Source organism: Gadus macrocephalus, chromosome 14, assembly GCF_031168955.1.
Source record: "Gadus macrocephalus chromosome 14, ASM3116895v1".
Taxonomy (NCBI): domain Eukaryota; kingdom Metazoa; phylum Chordata; class Actinopteri; order Gadiformes; family Gadidae; genus Gadus; species Gadus macrocephalus.
In genome coordinates this window covers 20,058,534-20,078,853 of record NC_082395.1, presented here as the reverse complement: position 1 = coordinate 20,078,853, position 20,320 = coordinate 20,058,534, and the positions used below count along the sequence as shown (strand labels likewise).

At 45.8% G+C, this 20,320-nt stretch overlaps 1 protein-coding gene across 1 annotated transcript in view; it reads right to left on the bottom strand.

Annotated features, from left to right (window-relative positions):
- Positions 1–19,211, bottom strand: part of LOC132472461 (protein unc-13 homolog C-like) — an 87,386-nt gene extending 68,175 nt beyond the window's left edge. The window contains exons 1-8 of the mRNA XM_060072067.1: positions 15,368–19,211; positions 14,884–15,082; positions 10,050–10,072; positions 9,583–9,614; positions 8,988–9,020; positions 6,849–6,927; positions 3,460–3,465; positions 3,115–3,186 (exon numbers count right to left, since the gene is read on the bottom strand). Coding sequence (XP_059928050.1) covers positions 3,115–3,186; positions 3,460–3,465; positions 6,849–6,927; positions 8,988–9,020; positions 9,583–9,614; positions 10,050–10,072; positions 14,884–15,082; positions 15,368–19,024 — 4,101 coding nt within the window. The 5' untranslated portion in view covers positions 19,025–19,211. The remainder of the gene's footprint in view (positions 1–3,114; positions 3,187–3,459; positions 3,466–6,848; positions 6,928–8,987; positions 9,021–9,582; positions 9,615–10,049; positions 10,073–14,883; positions 15,083–15,367) is intronic.
- Between the last annotated feature and the right edge of the window lie 1,109 nt (positions 19,212–20,320).

Sequence of the window (20,320 nt, the reverse complement as noted above, 5' to 3'; positions counted from 1 at the left end):
CACTTTTAGTGTTTAAATGCTACTTCTCCTATGGATGTGTCAATATTGAGTATCTCTGAGTCATTAGGACTGTGCCTTAATGGTACGCCCTTTATCCGGGGAGCCAACCCCCCTCTCTCCCCCCCCCCCCCCCCTCCCACCGCCTCTTTGACCTCCCAAATCATCATAGTGGATGAGCTCAGATCTGGATGAAAGTGTAGTTTCACTTTCTCTAGCTTCGTATTTGTTTTCGACCAATCACGTCGCGAGATGCGGGCATCGGATAAGCAAATAATTGGCTTACGGCAAAGTCAAACTGACCCGGCCAGCACAAGTCAACAGGTCCCAGTGGGAAGATAAGCTAAAACATCCCGTCCAGACACGGCGTTCTTAGATAAAGTGTCTATAAAGGTTTCAAATCAACACCGTGTAGACTTGCCACTGGAATACTGCACGCATTAAAACCTCCGTCTGAGTTTGAATGAGTTTCCCTTGGGTAGAATATCTCTGTAACAACACAGGAAATAAGGTCCTCCCTTTGTAGTCTTGCTTCTGGGCCCAGGCTGTGTTGTTTCTCACCAGAGGTTCTGCTATACTATAGAAGTACGACTGGATCCCAGAAAAGCTGGCTTCTTACTGTGCGCTGACCTCTATATCGTGTCCTTGTCTTCCAGTTTTTTTCCTCATAAGAATAAGCCTGTTTTCCGGTTAGCATCGGTTAGCTTCCTGACAGGGCTTGACATGTTTGACACGTCACGCTGCACGTATCCATACAGCAGACTTTCACCTCATCCCAACCCACCATTCCCAACTACAACAAATTCAGATCCAGAATCTGTATCTACTATATAATTAGTAGCCCTTGAAAATATACTTAAACCAAAAGACTGACCCCTTTCCACACTGGCTCATTGCTTACGTTACTTAAAGCCTTTAGTTTAAATAAAACCGTGTCTCTCTGGTTCGTACGGCGGGCGGAGGTTTCGGCCGAGTGCAGCACAACGTTCAGCGATGGCGGAGTGTGGTCCAAACACAAACAGTGCTTCTTCATGCTCCAAAAAGCATGGCAGGGAAGCGACAAAAGAGCATAAGTAAGGAAACAAGAGGAAGCGAGGAGAAAGTCTTTGCTCGAGTGAACATGATAGACACTAGAAACTAGGGCTGGGCGATTAATCGAATTTTGATGTTGACTGCGAATTTAGCGTCAACGATCACAAAATTAATATAATCATTATTTTATTTTATGTTTTATAGAATAGCTGTACATTATATCAGATTTGAACAATTTCTTTTTGACCATTTTGTGTATTTTTTTAAGGCGAAATTTCAAAGTTCTCAGTTACAAAGTGTTTTTGGGAGAGACATGCTGAATAAATACATCATGTTTTCAAACTCAAATATAATTGTTTGAATAATCATAATTTCAATATTGACCAAACTAATCGTGATTATGATTTTTTCCATAATCGAGCAGCCCTACTAGAATCAAGGCTAGATGTCAACGAAACTCTCGGTTGTTGAAACTTATGACTAACTTGAATCTTATGTGATTCATCTACTTTCCACTTTTACTTTTTAAAAGTAAGTTCTCCTATAGATGTGTCACTATTCTCGTAGCGCAATGCCGCAGTCGAAGGAACCAAAAGAGTCCATAAGAGACACGAGACAGGCATTGAGTCGGCGTATAGATTAAAGACGAGGTGTTCAACAGGAAGAAGGGCGGAGAGAAACTGTTCCAGAGCTCATTCCAGGGAGTAGAAGGCAGACTATGAAACATGGCCACCACACCACAAACCCCAGGGACGATCCAGAGCCCCGGGGATCGTCTCTTCCCGTAACGGCAGCGCTGCACTTCCGCCTCTCTCTCCGTCTCTTTCTCCTTCTCCTCTCCTCCAGTCCTCCCGTCCAACCGGAGCGGCATATGGCCTCATGCACGCCCACCGCTGGACTTAATACAGCAGATAAAGCACTGACATCTGCTCGCCCTACTTACTATGTTCAATCTGCGGCCCTGCTCTCCACGAGAGCTCCCTTTCCGTCTCCAATTAATAATAGTCCAGCGTTGCCTTGGTGGGAGCGCCGAGACATCATGCCCCCTCAGTCAAAGCCTCCAATCGGCCTTGCCCACCCCACCCCTCATTAGGTAATCCCTGTCCCTTCAGATAGCGAAGGCCCTGATGGAAATCTAGGAACGCGCGCATCCGCGTTTGTCGGAACAGATGACACAGCATGCTCAGATACGGGCCACAGCACACGTGGATGCGCACACCGTACGATTGTCCGCTTGTTTACGAGTGAGTGAAAGCATGATTCCTGCAGCCGGGGCCCTCCCATAACTCTATATTCCCTTTGGGAGCGAGGGATGGCGATCAATTAAGGAAGAGAGCTTTAGAGGTCAGGGCAGAAAGAATCCCTGGCTATCGACTGAGACGTCTTACATCTTTTGCTCTGCATTCTGTTTTGCAGCGTTTTGGACCAGATGAAGCTAAAGGGGGTCAGTCACAGGTGTGTCTACCTGTGTGAATGGTTAAACAGAGAGAGACAAGGAGAGAGAGAGAGAGACAGAGACAGAGACAGAGACAGAGACAGAGACAGACAGACAGACAGACAGACAGACAGACAGACAGACAGACAGACAGACAGACAGACAGACAGACAGACAGACAGACAGATATATGTACATAACTAGATGAATTGTAGGGTCGATGGATGAATAAGTGAGTGCATTCATTAACTAAGTGACTTAATGCAGTCCATTCTGGGGCTGCTCCATAATCTTTGGAATGCTTCTGTTCCCTGGCAAGGCGCTCCCAGGCCATCCGTCAAACGCCAGAGCAGGGGCGCCACCGAAACAGCCGAGCCACGGCGGCCCGTCTCGCTACGGCGAGACGCAGCCCCTACGACCCCCTTGCACTCGGAGAACAACGAACCATCATCGGCTCATCAAACCCTCAACACCTCCCCCCGCCTCCGCCCCAGCCTCCGAGAGGGGGGGGGGGGGGGGTCTGACACCGTGTTCCCAGGAGGCCACGGCGTAACGCCACCTCAGCCTCACCTCGGCTGACCTGTGATGACGCACGTGCAAGGCCCAACAGTGTGGGTCGCGATGAAGAGGTGTGGAGAGGCGGTACTCACCAGGTCCTCATTGTTCAGCGTGGAGCGGTTCACCAGAGCAAACGAGATGCCTGCCTTTCGAGCAGCGAGGGTCTGGGCGGGAGGAAGAGGGAGAGGGGGGAAGAGGGAGAGGTTGATTAACACATGTGGAAGGCCCCGACTCGGACTCTGCTGCTTTCATTCATGCAGCTCGATAGCAGAGCGTTTGGTCGCTTAAAATAAAAGGGATGGATTGTAGAGATTGCGTGTTTGCAGGGACATACGGAGAAGCTACATTTTGTTTGAGTGATTGAGAGACAGAGAGAGAGAGAGATAGAGACACAGAGAGATGGAGAGATAAAGAAAAAAGAGGGAGAGAGAACTTACCAAGGCCTGTGATTTCCCCGGGAAACGATGAATGGTGAATAAGAGAAAGAAAGAGTGCGTTAGACAGGGCAAGGACTAAAAGCACAAACAACAGAAAGGGTTCAGCCACATATCCATACTCAGTGCACTAAGTGTCTCAACTGCCATGCAGGACTTCTGTGCTGGGTTCAGCCCTCTAGTATATAGCTAAGTCAAAAGCGGTTGTATATAGCGTTACATAATTGATTATCTATTCATGCGGCTGAAAGTTACTAGATTGCTGTCATGCTCTGCATTTTTACATATTTGGTTTATTTTTGGATGAAGCTTTGATCATATTTTCTGCTGTCGGCTCTGCACGTTAGTTTGACACAGATATACAGAAAGACACGGAACACACACTCATGTATGGGTGAAGCCTAGGGAGCCCGTTACGTCTCAAATGGTCACAAATGCACAAGACAAGAGTCGCAAATGTACTTGACATTTTAAGAATGTTATAACAGTATTCACAATTATCTTCCAAATGCACACACAAAAATCTCATTTTGAAAGATTGTTGAATCTGCATGCGCAAAATGGTCAATTATAGGGTTCCACTGTGTTCTGTATGGATATATTCATCACTTTTGGACTTGCGTCTCGTCAATTCTTCAGCCAAATTACATTTAATAACCCCATAATTTGAAATCATCCCCAACCTCACACCACACAAAAGGAATGATTTGCATTTTCAGAACTTTCGTAGAAAAGTTTAAATGTCTTGCAAATGATAAATATAAGCAATATAATTATGGCTTCCTTTAAGTGTGGACCGGTTAGCATGGACAGGTTTTGTTTTGCGTTGTGTTTGCCAAAGAATAACTGTGTACAAACCCACAGCCATATTGTTTATTCCGTAATAGTGATTGTGTCTAGAGAAAATTGAATAATATGTAACAAAAAGCATTCAATGGCATTCGTACAACTATGTGTTTTTTATTTAAATACAGAAATACATTAAATAGATTACTTCAAAGAATATATATTTATTTTTGCGTGACCTTCTGAAATGATTGCGGCCACTTTTGTAGAACATGTAGTGTTTTGTGAATTTGTTTTGTTCATTTGTGATTCTTGAGACCGATTTGACCCCATAGAAGCCAGCTACACTGCACGACAGGGACTCACACAGATAAAACCCACACACACACGCACAGATACATACTCACAAACACACACGTACAGACAAACTCAAACAGAGACATAGTCTTTCAACCAGACAGATAACACACACAAACACAGAAACAGATACACACACCACACATAACACACAAACACACACAGACAAACACACACACGCACACACACACACACACACACACACACACACACAGAAATGGCCACACGTCGTTACTTTGATTGTGTATAGAGAGCCCGGATGAGCAGAGTTAATAGAGTAAATAGAGGCACCAGATAAACCCCTATCGGAGGACATTAGGCGACAGAGGAATGCAGACATGGACAGCTGACAATATTGGATCCGTCTTTACCACCACCCTGGTATCTGTGCAGCTATGGTAAAGAGCCATGGAAGCCATGGTGAATGCCGGAGGAACCGTGACCTCTACATGAACTGTGAGCGTTGATGTAAGTTTAACAACATGCACTGGCGCTGCCGGGGCTGCTTCGGCCAACGAAATTAAATAAGACGCTGCCCCCGATTAAAACCTGGACACATTCCGAGTTTGCCGTTAAGAACCTTAAAAAAAAGGCAGATTTGCCGTGTCAATGACTGTGTTTGTTGTTTACTTTTTTTTTTTTTTTTTTTTTTTAAAGGAAATCCCGATCCCGTCCCAACCAATCAGAGGCTTGCGCTGCCCTGTAGCGATCACACAGCAAAATGGGGGACATTGACAGAGGAGAGGCATGAGAAGGGACCAATCAGATCGCTAATAACTGACTTCATCCGGGTGTAAAAGGCTTGTCGTGGGTTTGCTTTTACATGATTTAAAAGCCTCACACAGTTAAATCAGAAGTCAATGAAGTCCTCAGATATATTTTTGGCTTGAGTTGTCAGCATTTCATGTTGAATCAAACGATCACACCCTGCGGAGCAGATATAACAGGGGAAAATGGCCGCGCTTCGGACAGGCTGAAATCTGACAACTCACTGAAAAATATCACCCATAGCCGTTATGGGTCTATGTAGGAATGGCAAAAATATACACGCAAAAGTCCAAAAATAGTGAAAGAAAGACAACGACCCATACTTACCAAAGACATTGTAGGTTATTAATTTCATGAGAGATATGGACAAACACAGCATCAACTCATGTTGTTCACTGTGATATACATTTTCATCAGTATCTACGTTTATCACATCACGTATATCACAGCACCAACCAATGTTGTCCACTGTGATACACATCATTCATCAGCATCTACGTTTACGATATCAAACTTCAACAGTATTTCCCATGAACGCACGTCAGCAATATAAAAAAAAAAGAGAATGCCCATCAAAACTTTATTCTACGATTTTTATCTGATTCAGATTTTGTTTTTTTTGTTGGGTTTTGTTCTACCTACTACACGAGCGTGGCGGACAACAAGACAAACAACGCAAACACACTCTACAAAAACACACAGGACAAACAAGTCATTAATATCTGTTTTTTGTCACCACAGCGCTGTGAGTAAGTGTGCCGTTGGTGCAGCTGTAGCACTACAGTGTACGGGTGGAGAGGCCCCCTCAGCAGGGCAAGTTACCAGATTATATGCAATAAAACTAATTGAAGGGCATCAGCGATGTGGCACCCTAAAAACCCTCTCTGGGCTAATTAATTTAAATCGTGTCAGGGCTGAGGTTAGCGCTGCCATTACAACACAGCGGCATGCTAAGCTAGCTCGGCATGTTCAAATGGTATGACGCTATCGTTTGTGTTGCTAGTTCACACTTTGGATCCAGATATGAGATTGAAACATAGTTGAAACAGATACATTTTGAAGATAAATACATATATGACACACAAAATTGACTAGAACAAGCGTTGTTGTTGTTTTGTTGATTTACAGATGCTCGTGCGTATCTTTTATAACATAGCATGTGCACAGTCAACAATGAAGACATTAGTAGAGTGAGTTATGGATTTAGCACCAGACGCTTTTACTACGGCAAGCATATAGGTCCGACTCGCATTATGTGATCATAAAAATCATAAGGCTTGTAAAATACTTTACGGTGGTTTCAAAAGTAACAGAGCCAACACTTAAGAAGCCTTATTACGATGACACGCCCAGCGAGACTACTGCTGTGTTGACTGTACAGGTGATGTTTCACTGGTGCTGCTGGTTTGGCGTGTGTTGTGGGGTCACAGCCATAAATCCAACGTAAAGCACACATAACCTTGTCGAGGCAGATAACTCACCAGGTCTCGGACGAGAGGCAGTGTCCTCTTGCGGCGTAAATCCGGCATGCTGTCGATTCCATAAAGAATGCTGCCAACCCTGTATGAGCAGACAGATTTAAGGTGTATTAATATCATAATAATGCTGCGACTGGCGGAGATGTGACCACACCGTAAGAAGAAGAGGGGGAGGGGGGTGATTTATATCAGCCCAACAACACAACATCTCTCATCCTGCCCCCCACCGCCCAACGCCTGGGGTCCACCTCCATGAGCAGGGCCAGGTTTCTGTTCCTGGGCTAGGGTCTGTGTCTACCTCCTGCGAGGGTTTGGCTTCAACATGGTGCTGGTGGTGGTGGTGATGGTGGTGGTGGTGGTGGTGTCGGTGGTGGCGTCTAGCAGCCCATGTAATTAATGTATATATTACCGTGGCAAAGACAAGTGCCTCCCATTAACTGTGAGCCGTGGTGACAGGAAGACATTAATCTGAGTCTATTGCCTCCCTCCCCTCCCCTCGCTCTCTCCCTTCCCGCTCCCCCTCTGCCTCTCTCTGTCCCTGCTGTCTCTTTCACCTGTCACCAACGTGCTCTGGTTCCATAGTCGTGCCGGATCCTCTCTGGCCCCGGTGCTACCAAGCTTCTCCCTCTCCACCTCTTCCTACCTCTCTCTCTCTCTCTCTCTCTCTCTCTCTCTCTCTCTCTCTCTCTCTCTCTCTCTCTCTCTCTCTCTCTCTCTCTCTCTCTCTCTCTCTCTCTCTCTCTCTCTCTCTCTCTCTCTCTCTCAACGGGAGGCCTTAGGGGATATCACCTGACCTGTCACTCCAGCGGGTTTAATGGCCTCCGTGGGACGTCATGGGGACCCCACACAAAGTGTTTATTTTCTGGGTGTCCCATCACCTTCACCCCCATGACATCAGGGGTGACTGATACCCTGAGTTAACTAATTGTAGGCACTCCCGCAACCTGTCAAGTTCTCCAGGGCCAGCTGTTTTCCCAGGGGCCTCCATGTCGCCCTCTCTGTCCCTCCCCCTCTCTGTCCCTCCCCCTCTCTGTCCCTCCCCCTCTCTCTTAGTCCCTCTCTATCTCTCCCTTGATCTCCCTCCCTCTCTCTCTTGTTCGGTCTCTCTCTATCGCACTTTCGCTCTGTCCGTCATGATTAATTTATCTTTCCCTCAATGCCGTTATATCTCTCTCTCTCTCTCTCTCTCTCTCTCTCTCTCTCTCTCTCTCTCTCTCTCTCTCTCTCTCTCTCTCCATTGAACAGCCATAGAGCTGTTGGTTCACAGGGTGAAATTAGGGATGATGTAATGGACAGTCGAACACAAGCGTTACATAAGTCTCCTACTAGATAAAAATCTTTTGTCAGCAGTGAATAAATCGTGTAAGGCAAGTGGATATTTTGTGCTGCAGTTCCAACGGGAAGTATAAGAATTATTATCACAGAGAAGCCAAACCCTCCAAGTTTTCCCCGGAAAACAAGGCCCTTTGTGCCTTGCACATAACCCGTGTCGGTACCATAATTGACTGCCCATGTTCGGGCTTGATATTCACGCACGTGGAACTGATACATATATAGAAAAATAGCGTTTCCGGTTCTGAATGGCGATAGGGCAGTTATTTTTCACTGTTAATATCTGCAGCTGCGTTGTTAGGTAGATATTAGACACACATTTTTATCAAACAATAATATGTATATTCAGAATCTACAGTTGGTAAAGCTAACAGTTAGTCAATAGCATTTATTCAAATGCTGGTTTTCCGGCTTTATTGCTACAGTTGGTAAACGGTTACTAATAATACATATTAAAATGATGGTTCTCTGGCTATATTAGGCCTACTTGAATTGGAAAAGCTTACATACAGTAGGTAAGGCTACCATGGCAACAATACTTCGCCCAGCAAGTTAGCCCTTGTATATTTTACAATTCATATATTCATGGCTAAATATATTTTTGCCACGAATATATAGATACGTTTTGCTATTTAAACCAACCAAACAGCAATCACTACAATCCGACAAAGCAGAACAGGGAACGCCATATTGAGCAACGTGAGGAAGGACCCCAAGACCACTGAACACTAGCCGACGGGAAACGAGGGCAGTGGCGGGAAACAAGAGGTCTTCATGGGCACGGATATGGGTGTGATCCCATCAGCGCACTCACCCTTCAGTCTGCAGGCCCAGTATTTTGGGGTCCAGGACATTTCGAGTCTGCCGAGGGATGGAGAGAGAGAGAAACGAAAAAGTAGATTAACAATAACCGTACAGACAGCTAGACACAGCCATGCCATGTGACTACACAGTGCACACAACTCAAAGGAAATGGAGCACGTAACATAAAGGACGGAATGTGTGTGGGTGTGCATGTGTGTGTGTGTGTGTTTGGGTTTTTGTGTCAGTATGCGTGTGACTGTGTGTCTGTGTGTGCTTATGTATGTTGGTGTGTCTGTGTGCATGTGCATGAGTGTGACTGTGCTTCTGCGTGTCTGCATGTGTTTGTGTGTCTGTGTTCACGTGCGTGTGTGTGTGTGTGTGAGTGTGCTTCTGCGAGTGAGTGTTTGACTGTTTGTGTGTGTGCATGCTTGTTTCCATACGTGTGCGTGTGTGTTCAGACTGGATAGGTAATGGGTGATTATGGTATTTCACACTCCAACACCGGTCATTTCAGGATCCAGACAAATTAGGCATGTTTTCCGTGCGAGCAGCAGAGGGAGTTAAGGCGCCCAGCAGTGGGGCCGGAGGTGAGAGGCCACATGCTTCCATGTCATCGGTCGCCACCACCCTGGGCTGAGAGCATCCCCAGGGAGCGGAATTCTAACAGCAATGTGAAATGCTTGTTTTAAATGTCTGTGCGTCCACACAAAAACACATTCTTCACATGTAAGATACGTGAGGTCAACATATTTCTATCCTAATGATGTATGACATCATAGGCATTGGATAGAGGATTCTGTTCATGTGAGGTTGTGTATGAGGGGGGAATGCAGTTCTTAGGAAATTCATGCAGCATTGTCAGGGAAAAATAATTAGGCCTTTCTCTCCCAACACACGCACATACACATACACTAACACAAAAATACACACACAGAATCCCACACTAAACAAAAATACAAACACACACACATACACACACACACGTGCGTAGTCATCCACATGCAGGTGAATGTCACAGGGAAATCACAAAAGGTTGGGTGATTTGATGCTGTAACAATAAGTCAAAACCTGAGTGTCCAAATCACTGCTGTCTGAAAAAGAGAAGGAGGGAAGGCAAGAGAGAGAATGAGGAAGAGAGAGAGAGAGAGAGAGAGAGAGAGAGAGAGAGAGAGAGAGAGAGAGAGAGAGAGAGAGAGAGAGAGAGAGAGAGAGAGTTACGGAGAGGGAGAGAGAGAGAGAGAGAAAGCGAGAGAAAGATAGAAAAATAGAGAGAGGGAGAGGGATAGAGAGAGAGAGAAAGATAGCGAGAGAGAAAGATAGAGAGGGAGCGTTAAACAGGAGCTTCATTCAGGTGAACACTTCATGAGTCTCAGGACATTCACACTGCACATAATAAATCAATGCAAAGATTAAAATGGAGGAAACGCATCGCTACGGGTTAAGTGGTCCACTATTAATGGAGATAGAAACTGTAAAAGTCAATGCCCTATATAAAGAATATAGGCCTACCTGTAGTCAAAGGTAAGAATTTAAGGAGCTCTTCTGTATTCGATATAGGATTTTCCAATCAATCCGTAACAAGTGCTGCCGTTAATGGTCTACTCAGGCCATCGGCATGGTAACAGCCGTCAGCCAGGACGGCATGGGGCATAGACATGTGAGGAGACGTTGTATCGTGTGTCAGGTTTTGACCCAAACTGCGGGGAGGACATTTAAATAAGAAAGACTGCACAGGTGTAATTACCCTAATATTGATCATAGCATGACAAATCGCCGGCCAGTCTAGGCCAATCACACGGACACGGATGGAGAACGTCTGCTAGCCGATGGATACCGAGGGGATCGGCCATTTATATCTGACAGGTTAAGACATAACAATATACTGACGCAGGGAGAGACATCGATCGGGTTCCTCAGAGTCCCTAACTACAAAAGAAACAATTGATGTGTTTTTTCCTGCATAACACTGGCTCAAGCATATGGCTCATTCAATAGTTGCCAGCAATATCACAATGATACCTGCAGAGAGAAAAATTATTTCATGTTGATTACTTGCATAACCACGGTGCATAACCCCCAAATTGAAGCCCAGGGGTTTTGAGGGTAGGCTACCGTGAACGTGGCCAGTTCAGCCATAGCGGGGCTGAACTCGAAGTAGAGTCATCTCACAACCAGCTCGGCTGGCACGGCTCCTAGCTAGGTTACACTGAGCAGAGCCAATCCCTCTGAGACGTTCAAAGTCATTAGAAAAATGGGATTCTGGAAAGGTCTTATATCTGAGATCGAAAATGTAATCGATTGCCAGTGGAAACTTGGCAGTGGGCTTTGGCTCTGGGTTGGTGCAGAAGTGGTTCGAGGAGGTCAATCCTGCAGTCGTGGCGCGAGTCACAAAGCACATGAGATTCAGATTACTGGAGCTTCAAAACCTGCTGCGTATGGATTAAAGTACAGCTATGTACACAGCTTTAGCCCGAGATATGCCCGATTGAGCACATTCATACATCAACAATGACGTACACGCACGCACGCACACACGGCACACGCACCAAAATAAACATAATTTTGTAAACCGTCTATCCATGGGCTCAACATTATCTCTTCTTAGATCAGCTCTCGTCTGCAACCGAACGAGTGCCTGGCCGCTGTGCTGCTGACGGAGAGTAAAGGAATGGTGGTGGCTGCGCCAGATTGATCAATTATTCAAAACTATTTCAACACAAAGGAAGAAACCACTGCAGGAGAGAAACAAGACACATCGCCCAGAGATGCCCCCCTCCACCCGACGAGGAGGTTCATCATTCCATGGGACACGATGTGTTTGCATACGCAATCCTTTCATATAATTGATACGTCTCGCAGTTCCCTTTTCCAGGGAGAAAGAGCGGACCTCCAGAGATGTACATCAGGTACGATGTACATGGATATAAGTCGAGAGCCGCCGCCGCCGCCTCGCACGCCGCACCGTATGTTTAAATTATTAATTACACATAAGAAAAAACAGATGCAAATGTTGATTTAGGGGGAAAGCCTCTCCCTGTGCCAGACCATGCGGCGTTATATCTTGTGAGATTACGTAAGAGTTTCAGCGAGCGAGCGAGCGCCACAGAAGGCGTGTGTGACGGCTGCTGGTTGGGCTGCTGCCAGCGGCAACGCGGGCTGGCTTAATTGACAGAAATATGTCCCCACTGAAAGTGAAGGAAAACACGGCAGCTTCTTCCCCGCCTACTAACAAACCAGTGTGTGGATTTATATAACAGGGAGACCGGAAGTGCTGGAATCTTGTCTCGCAGGTTTTCAGATGGTGAGTGCTCAGCACCAAATCAGAAATCGCTAAAGTACGCCCATTTGCTTTTAGTTGTTCATCAGGGACCGCCTCAGGTGAAGGGGTCACCAGTGGCTGGATGTTGTACCCCATCAGCTAAAACACGAACCACACCCCTCCCTCTAATCGACATATTTATTCCCATACATCCCCCGCCCCCGACTGAGCATGGCGAGGGCCTTCCTCCTCGGGATCCCTTAAGACCCAACACCGTCTTTACGCACAGACCTCTATAAATATTCTAAGCAAGGCTGACCTGGTTACAGAGCGCCCTTGGGAGTGTGAATTAGCATCTGAATGCCGACGCTGCTGTAGCAGGAGCTGGCAGCAGCGGTAGCACGGCCCGGGCCCCTCTTAACAGATCCCAAAACAGCACAAGCCGGCACGCCACGGAACACAAGCACACAAGAGACAGACAGACAGACAGACAGACAGACAGAGAGAGAGTGAGAGAGAGAGTGCAGAGAGATGGAGTGTGCATGTTAGCCCAGGGAAGCACAGAGCGAGAGATGGAGGGAGGGGGGACACAGAGGGAGCGGCCCAGAGTGCATGTGTGAGCGTGTGAGAGCGCGAGAGAGGGAGATAAAGAGAGGGAGAAAGTGACAGTGAGAGTAACATAGAGAGCAAGAGAGAGCAAGAGACAGAGCGAGGGAGAGAGGGAGAAGGGAATAACATAGGGGAGAGAGACAAAGAAAATGACAGTGACTGTAACAGAGAGAGACCAAGGGGGAGGGAGGATAACGTATGGGAGGGAGAGAGAGAGAGAGAATGAATGAGAGAGAGAGAGAGAATGAGAGAGAGAGAGAATGAGAGAGAGAGAGAGAGAGACAGAGAGAGTGAACGGGAGAGAGAGAACGAGAGAGATAGAGAATGAGAGAGAGATAGAGAATGAGAGGGAGAGACAGAGAGATAGACAATGAGAGGGTGAGATGTAGAGGGAGAATGAGAGAGTGGGGGGGGGCTCTGTGTCCTTCAGAAGCAGCCATAGCCCAGCGTTGAGAGATATACTCTCATCTCTACAACGCGGATGGGTACAGAAGCACAAGCCTGATCCTGTGGGTCCATTCATTCTGGATTGTTATATTCAAAAGAAAAACGGTTGACATAAACATTTTTATAGTAGAGACCATTTTTATCTAACTGCAATTTTCTTAAACCTTACCACGTAACACTTCACCGATCTTGTGTATTGAGATTGCCGTACTCGATTTCAACTTGTGAATTGGGTAGCTCAGCATTTTTGGGCCCTCAGATGATCACTTAAATCCCTATGGAATATGGATGCATACAGCAGCCCAATCAAAGACATTGCAGATAAGGACGGTCGTTGGGTAGCTTACTTGAGCGTACCGAAGGGTACAGCTAAAATTGAATTACCCTGGCTTGTCAATAACAAAAGTCATTCAATTTAATTTGACTATTGTCTATTAGCATGGGAAGTTTAATTGATCTCCACAAAGCATCAATCGATCTGTTTTCCCACTGAGATTTTATACGTTGTGATGTGAATTATTGGAATGCAACACTTATTATGATAACAAAAACCGGCTGTATAACTAGTGTACCATTTTCAGACTATTAGAGGCTTTATGACTGCCGGCTGCAGACTGAGAAATGGACAAATATTATACCGTATGTTTGTATTTGTAACTATGGATTTTAATGCGATCATGGATATTGTATAAAATAAAAGTTAGTCTAGTCTCGAAAGTTTGTGTTTATATTAGTCTTTTTAAGAAATATTAACTAATTACTTGATGTCTATGGCCATTCAAATCTCTATGCCGATCAATATCAATGCATCGCACAATTGTGCCTCCATTATCTGTACGATAACTATCCAAGTTGTTGGATTGCTTAATTCTCTCTCCGAACGATCTTCCAGATATGGGCTCCGGCCTGGGACATACTTCTATGTAGCCTAATTCAAACAACAACTGCAGCACAAATCAAAATCAAAATCAAATAAGGGACAAACTAACTGCAGAATTACCATGGCAATTCCAACTAATCAATTTTTACAAAAATAAAAGCAGCTTCACATACCATGGCAACTGTGGTATATTTGGCCTATTAAATTAGCATTAGAAATGACAGTCTCTTAAACCTTGCCTGAAAAAACCTTAAACTCAAAGCCTACTGCAGTGTGAACCGTGTATGGGAAGACAAATATGAAATCAAATGCATACCTAAAGACGACATACACGTGTATTTGTAACAAGATACGTTTTTCGTTCACTGCGCCAGTTCAAACAGATTCCATGCAACAGATTCAGATCTATGATCCAAGTCCCTCATAGTGTAAGAATACTGTCGATTTGCAAAATATTCAGAATAATTAACATGTCATTCTAAAATATCCCCTTGAATGACTAACCAGTCCCTTTATTGTAGGCGTCAGCAATATACTAACACTACCAGGGGGTCTTCAATGAAATCCAAAATATATCACGTTCTCATGTGAAAAAACTCTAAACGAGGGGGCGTTACAGCCACTATGTAATTGAAATATGCTGTTAACTAACACTTTATATTCTAATGCCATTATTGAAACATTCAAACTGATGAAAAACGTCATACCTCCGGCTAGGATCTGCTGCTCCAGTTCAGCCATCTGCTTCCTGTAAGCCCTCAGCGCAGCCTCCTTGAACGTTGGACGAATGCGCTTCTTGGGCGCCACTTCTGCCGGCTTCTCCTCTGGGACATTTCTGTTTTCGTCCTCCTGCTGTTGATCCACTTTCTGAGACACTTCAGATGCCTCCTCCATTATGTCATCCACCTCCTCCAGTTCCTCAGCGGCACCGTCCATCTCCTCGGTCATGTCGTTGTCCTCGTCGGGTTCCTCTACGTCCACGTACTCCACCATGGCGTCGTAGTCCGACATGTCTCCCGTCAGGTGGGTCTTGTAGTCTTCGTTGTAGTCATCGTCGTACGACTCGTCCGCGCCATAGTCATACTCCACGACGAGTGCCTCTGTGTTGGATTCGATGTCTTCTTCTGCAGCTTCAAACACCGGTGAATTATCAAGCAGCAGGTCCTGAGAATCGTCATTGATTTGGGTGGCCTCGATATCGTCGGACTCGTCGTAGTCTTGAGACGTCTCGTACTCCTGAGTGGGCTCCTCCGCGTCTTCCGCGTCCTCCGTGTCGGTGACGTTAGTTCTGTTCTCCAGGTTGGCCAGCACCTGCTCCATCACCTCTACATAGTGCGTCTCGTCATCCACTGGTGGATCCCCTGTCTCGGCCACCGAGTCTGAGGAGAAGGTTTCCGTGGGAACATCTGACTCTGTGGTGGTCGTACTGGAGTCGTTCGGAGTGGAGGTGGACATGCTGCGGAGCCGGCCCATGAAGGTAGTGGAGGTGGCCGGCTCCTCAGGGGCAGGTTGGGCGGGGGGGGCCGAGGTTGCAGAGGGAGGCGGGGCACCAGACTTCCAAACGACTTCCAGTGCTGATTTAGCCCTCTGCAGTGTAGAGCCAAACCCGAAACCAAAGGACTTCTCACTGAGATCTATACTAAGCCTGCTGCTCCAGGTCTTCGGGAGCTCGTCCACCTTCTCTGACCGAATCTCACTCTGGCTGCGATACATGGTGGCCGATTTAGTCTGGTTCTGGTGGAAGCTATGATTGACATCAAGTTCAGGAAATTTGTTATGGTTTTCTTTAACAGACCCTTTAGGGACCACCTTGGTAAGGGCTTTAGGAGCTTCCTTTGAGGCCATTTTTGCAGCATCCTTTGGCTCGACTGTTGGAGTGGCCTTAGGCTCAACTTTTGGAGCGCCTGTAGCGGGGGTTACCATAGGAGTCTCCTTAGTAACCATGTTTAGGGTGTCCTTGGGGACTACTTTTGGTGTCTCAATGGCGATTATCTTTGAAGCTTCTTTTGGGGCAATATTGAGGGCTTCTTTAGAGGCTACTTTAGGGATCTCCTTTGGGCCCTCTTTAAAGGTTAGTTTAGAAGCCACCTTGGTGACTTCTTTAGGAGACATTAGCGGCTCTTTAGCAATGACGCTAGGCGATTCCTTAGGTGAATCTCTGGGTGATTGTTTAGGAGTGGAAATAGGGCTTTCAATTGGTGTTACTTTGGGGCTTTCTTTTGGGGACTGTCTTGGACTAGCTTTAGGGGTCCCAATCTCAAATTCCTTTGGGATTACTTTTGCGGGGACTTTAGCGGCCTCTTTAGGAGTCGCTCTGGAGCTGACCTTAGTCGTTTCTTTATAGGGAGCTTTTGGGCCTTCTTTAGGTGTGACTTTAGAAATCTCTTTAGGGGTAATGACAGCAGATTCTTTAGGGGTTTTAGGAACGTCCTTCAGGGAATCTTTCCTTGATGAGGCCTTCAAGGGCACCTTAGATGGAGCCTTAGTAGCAACCTTGGGGACTTCCTTAAGAGATACTTGAGGGATTTCCTCTTTAGGAACCACTTTGCTAGTTCCTTTATGGGTAACTTTAGAGGCAGCCTTAGAAACCTCTTTAGATGTTGCCTTAGAAACATCTTTAGATGTAACTTTTGTGTTTTCTTTGGCAACCATTTTAGAGCCTTCTTTTGATTGACGAGAAGATGCTTTAGTGACAGGTTCCCTTTCTACTGGCTGAGGGATGATGTGGGTGGTAATCGGTGGTAGAGAAGTGTCTCTGTCGAGCATCATAAAATCTTCATCCCCTTCAAACTGTAAATCAACCTCTTGGCATTTAGTTATATTCTCTGGGAAACCAGGGATAGTTGATGGGTCAAAGGGGCTGCATACCTCAATAGAGGCTTCAAGGCCAGAATCAGCACCTTGTTCTAGATGGTGCCAGTCTTTCCAGGGGGAAAGGTCTCCCTGTAAGGAGAGCTGGGAGCCGCTGTAGTGGCTTCTATCCCCAGAAATGCAGACAAGTCCATTGCTCACCCCGCTGTCAATCGTTTCGGTGGTCTCAACCTCGTTATGTTCGGCATATGGTGGGTTCTCCTGGCTTAGAGGGTGGCTAGGGCTAGCATACCAGGAAGAGGCCATATCCTCCTGTTTCCTCTGCCACAGTTCTTGATCCGAGGAGGAGAGCAGGGACCCGCCGTTTGTTCTGGTAAAGAACTGACTCTCTGAGAAGTCTTCAGAGTATGACTGGCAGAGTTTTGAGCAATCAGACTCAGAACGGCTTAGTTTAGGAGTAGAGTAGTCACTCTGTGATAGCCAGCCAGGAGTCAAATCAGAGTAGTATGCCTTTGAATGCTTGTCGGATTCCTCGTAGGTATCTTCAGCATAGTGAACTGAGCCTGAGTATCCAGCTTCATCTGAGCGACTATGATCATGGGACCTCCTCTTCTCCGATTTACTTTTGTGAGCGGGCTTCGAAACGACCATTGCATATTTGTTCCTGCTTAACTCCTCTAGCTCTTTATCGCTGTCCATAGAGTCCCAGTCGTCGCTCTCTACTACCTTATCCTTGCCTGAGATCTTTATATCCATACTTTCGTAAGTTTGTGATAAAGACATGGCTTTGTCTTTTTTTTCCTTGCCTTCAGTAGCTATACTATCAGTAGTAACAGTTATACCTGTACCTTTAAGTTTATAGCATTTTTTTAAGACTAAATCCCGCTCTTGGGGCGTTGCAAAAATAACGATTATAGGGCGAGGTTTTGCATTGGAACATTCTCTTTGTTGCCCTAACCTATGAGCTAGTTCGATTTTGATAGTTTTATGCGCATCTATAAATCCTAATTTATCTTTTAGAATTTTATAGATAAGAACCTCTGTTTTCTCTGACCTTTCCTCTGGAACATTGATGAACTTTAGTGTTGCATTATTAGTTTGGTGGCTAATCTGTTTGATGTAGTCATGGATGTCCCGTGTCTCCCTCCTGGACTGGACAAATCCAGTTCGAAGCTGCTCGATCTCGCTCTGGACTACCTCCACGCTGCTGGAGATCTCGTCAATAGAACTTTTAAGTGCATTTACATGGCCCCGTAGCTCAGATAGCTCTGTCTCTATCTGGCTGATTCCCTGCAGCTCTTTGAAGATCATCTCCATGACGTCCTGGGTGCCACTGATGCAGCCCGTGGATGAGGAGCCGGGCTCCAGGGTCGAGCTCTTCTGGTGCCGCCCGGCCCGGTCCAGGGACTTGCTCCGAATGCCCAGGGTCTTCCTCCAGTTGCTCACCTCCGAATCGGAGGAGACGCATTCCTGACTCTTTTTCCATTTCCTCAGCTTGCGCAGGGCTCCCAGGCGCAGCGTGTGCAAACTGGAGCGCTCCACGCGCTCGCCCTCTGAGCTACCGTCAGAAGGAGCCAAGCTGATGAGGCTCTTCCTGTTTCGTCTTACTGGCATTGTGTGAGATTTGTGTTCATTAAGTCTGCGGATGGGTTTTGTGGCAATCACAGAGTCCGGATAGCAACTGTTGACTGAAAGGAACTCTGGGTAGCTGCGATCATTGTTATTTAAAAGAAGGACATTTTTAGGGAGTCCGTTTGCTATCGCCACACGATAGCTAAAGGTGGGGGAGAGGGAGGAACAGTCGTCCTGGCTACCGTCTTCGTCAAGCGATATATTACGCGTCGAAGAGCATTTAGAGATCTTCTTAACTGTAGTCTTCAAAGTGGTTGAAAGAGTTGGATTATGTGCTGGCAAATCACTTGATAAAGGCTCTTTATTTTCAATTCTTTCTTTTCGTTTTGCCAACTTCTTTGTAAACATTCCTTTGCAAATCTTTTCAATGTAGGATGATATGGTCTTGATTAAGGCAGAAACCATGGAGAGCAATCCTTCAGCGTGTTCTATTCCATGCAGTAGGAGTGTATTTCAGCTGAGATACAGCGCAAGATGAGTTCTTCACAATATAGGCCGTCGCTGAATTACTCAAACCAGAGTTTGACCGAAGACTAACACACAGCAGTGACTCCAACGGAAATCCTCAGAACTGGATGAAGTGCTCTGAAAGAAAAGAGAAAAATATAACGTTTTAGTAACTGTATCTGAGACTTCTCTGCAGAGTTACAGAGTAAAGCACAAAGCTATACCCTGCAGGGAATACATCCACATTAATTGAGATTAATAAACCAAGAGAAATACATTGAGAAAAAGATAAGATTGGGAAAGTCATACTTTGTTTAGTACAATAGACTCTTGGTGATTGTATTATTTTGTAATAATGCAATGCAAATAATACAATCTTTAATTTGGAACTTAAATACTTTAGAGCTGAGTACACACAACTATTCATCTTCCACAACACTGTGATAAAATACGAGTAGTAAAAGAGTAAAAATCCAACAGTCATAGTAATACTCAATGAATATGCCCTGGATTTGACTTTTTTTTTTTACCCTCTTTTCCAGGTGTAATTTCACATTGTATCCTTTGTAAAGGTCTACAGGCATGGGAGGCATAAAACATATCAAATAAAGCAACAATGGCACAGAAAGCCCCAATTAGCACATTGAGATTATGACATTTACAATAGATGTTTTACTCTTTCATAGCACAAATGGTTCAGTACACCGTGCTGAATCATCAATCCGGGGTCTATATTTAGAGCGAAATATCCAGCCACACACAGAGCAAGAGAGGAAGGGGCTGAAGAAGTGGAGAACTGAACTGAAGTACTGAACTGGGGAACTGAACCGCGGAGCTGGAGGCTGGGGACCCCTTGAGTCAAGGTGGAAGGAGCTGAGCGCTAAACACCTGTGTCGGTGAGCAGTGGGCGCATGCCGTGCCACGGAGCCCGACCGGCCGTCCTTTGAGCTATCAGGAAGGTTTGTTTAGTGGAGGAGCTGACAGCTGCTCCATATCACTTCGGGGATTCGGTGGCCGACGCAGCCACAGAGTCGCGTCCGGAGAGAAATGCTCACTTCAAATGAGCTGTGAAACATAGCATTACAGTTAGCGTCTGCTGTGGGCTCCGAAGACAATTCACAGGAAAAAAAAAGAAATAGTCCTTTGGACCAGGACCATTCCAATGGTGGGCTCTGGCTATAGCCAAAATTTATGGTTTTCTAGATGGATCTGAAGTACATAGGTCTTCTTGAGCTTTGTAAATCACATTTTAGC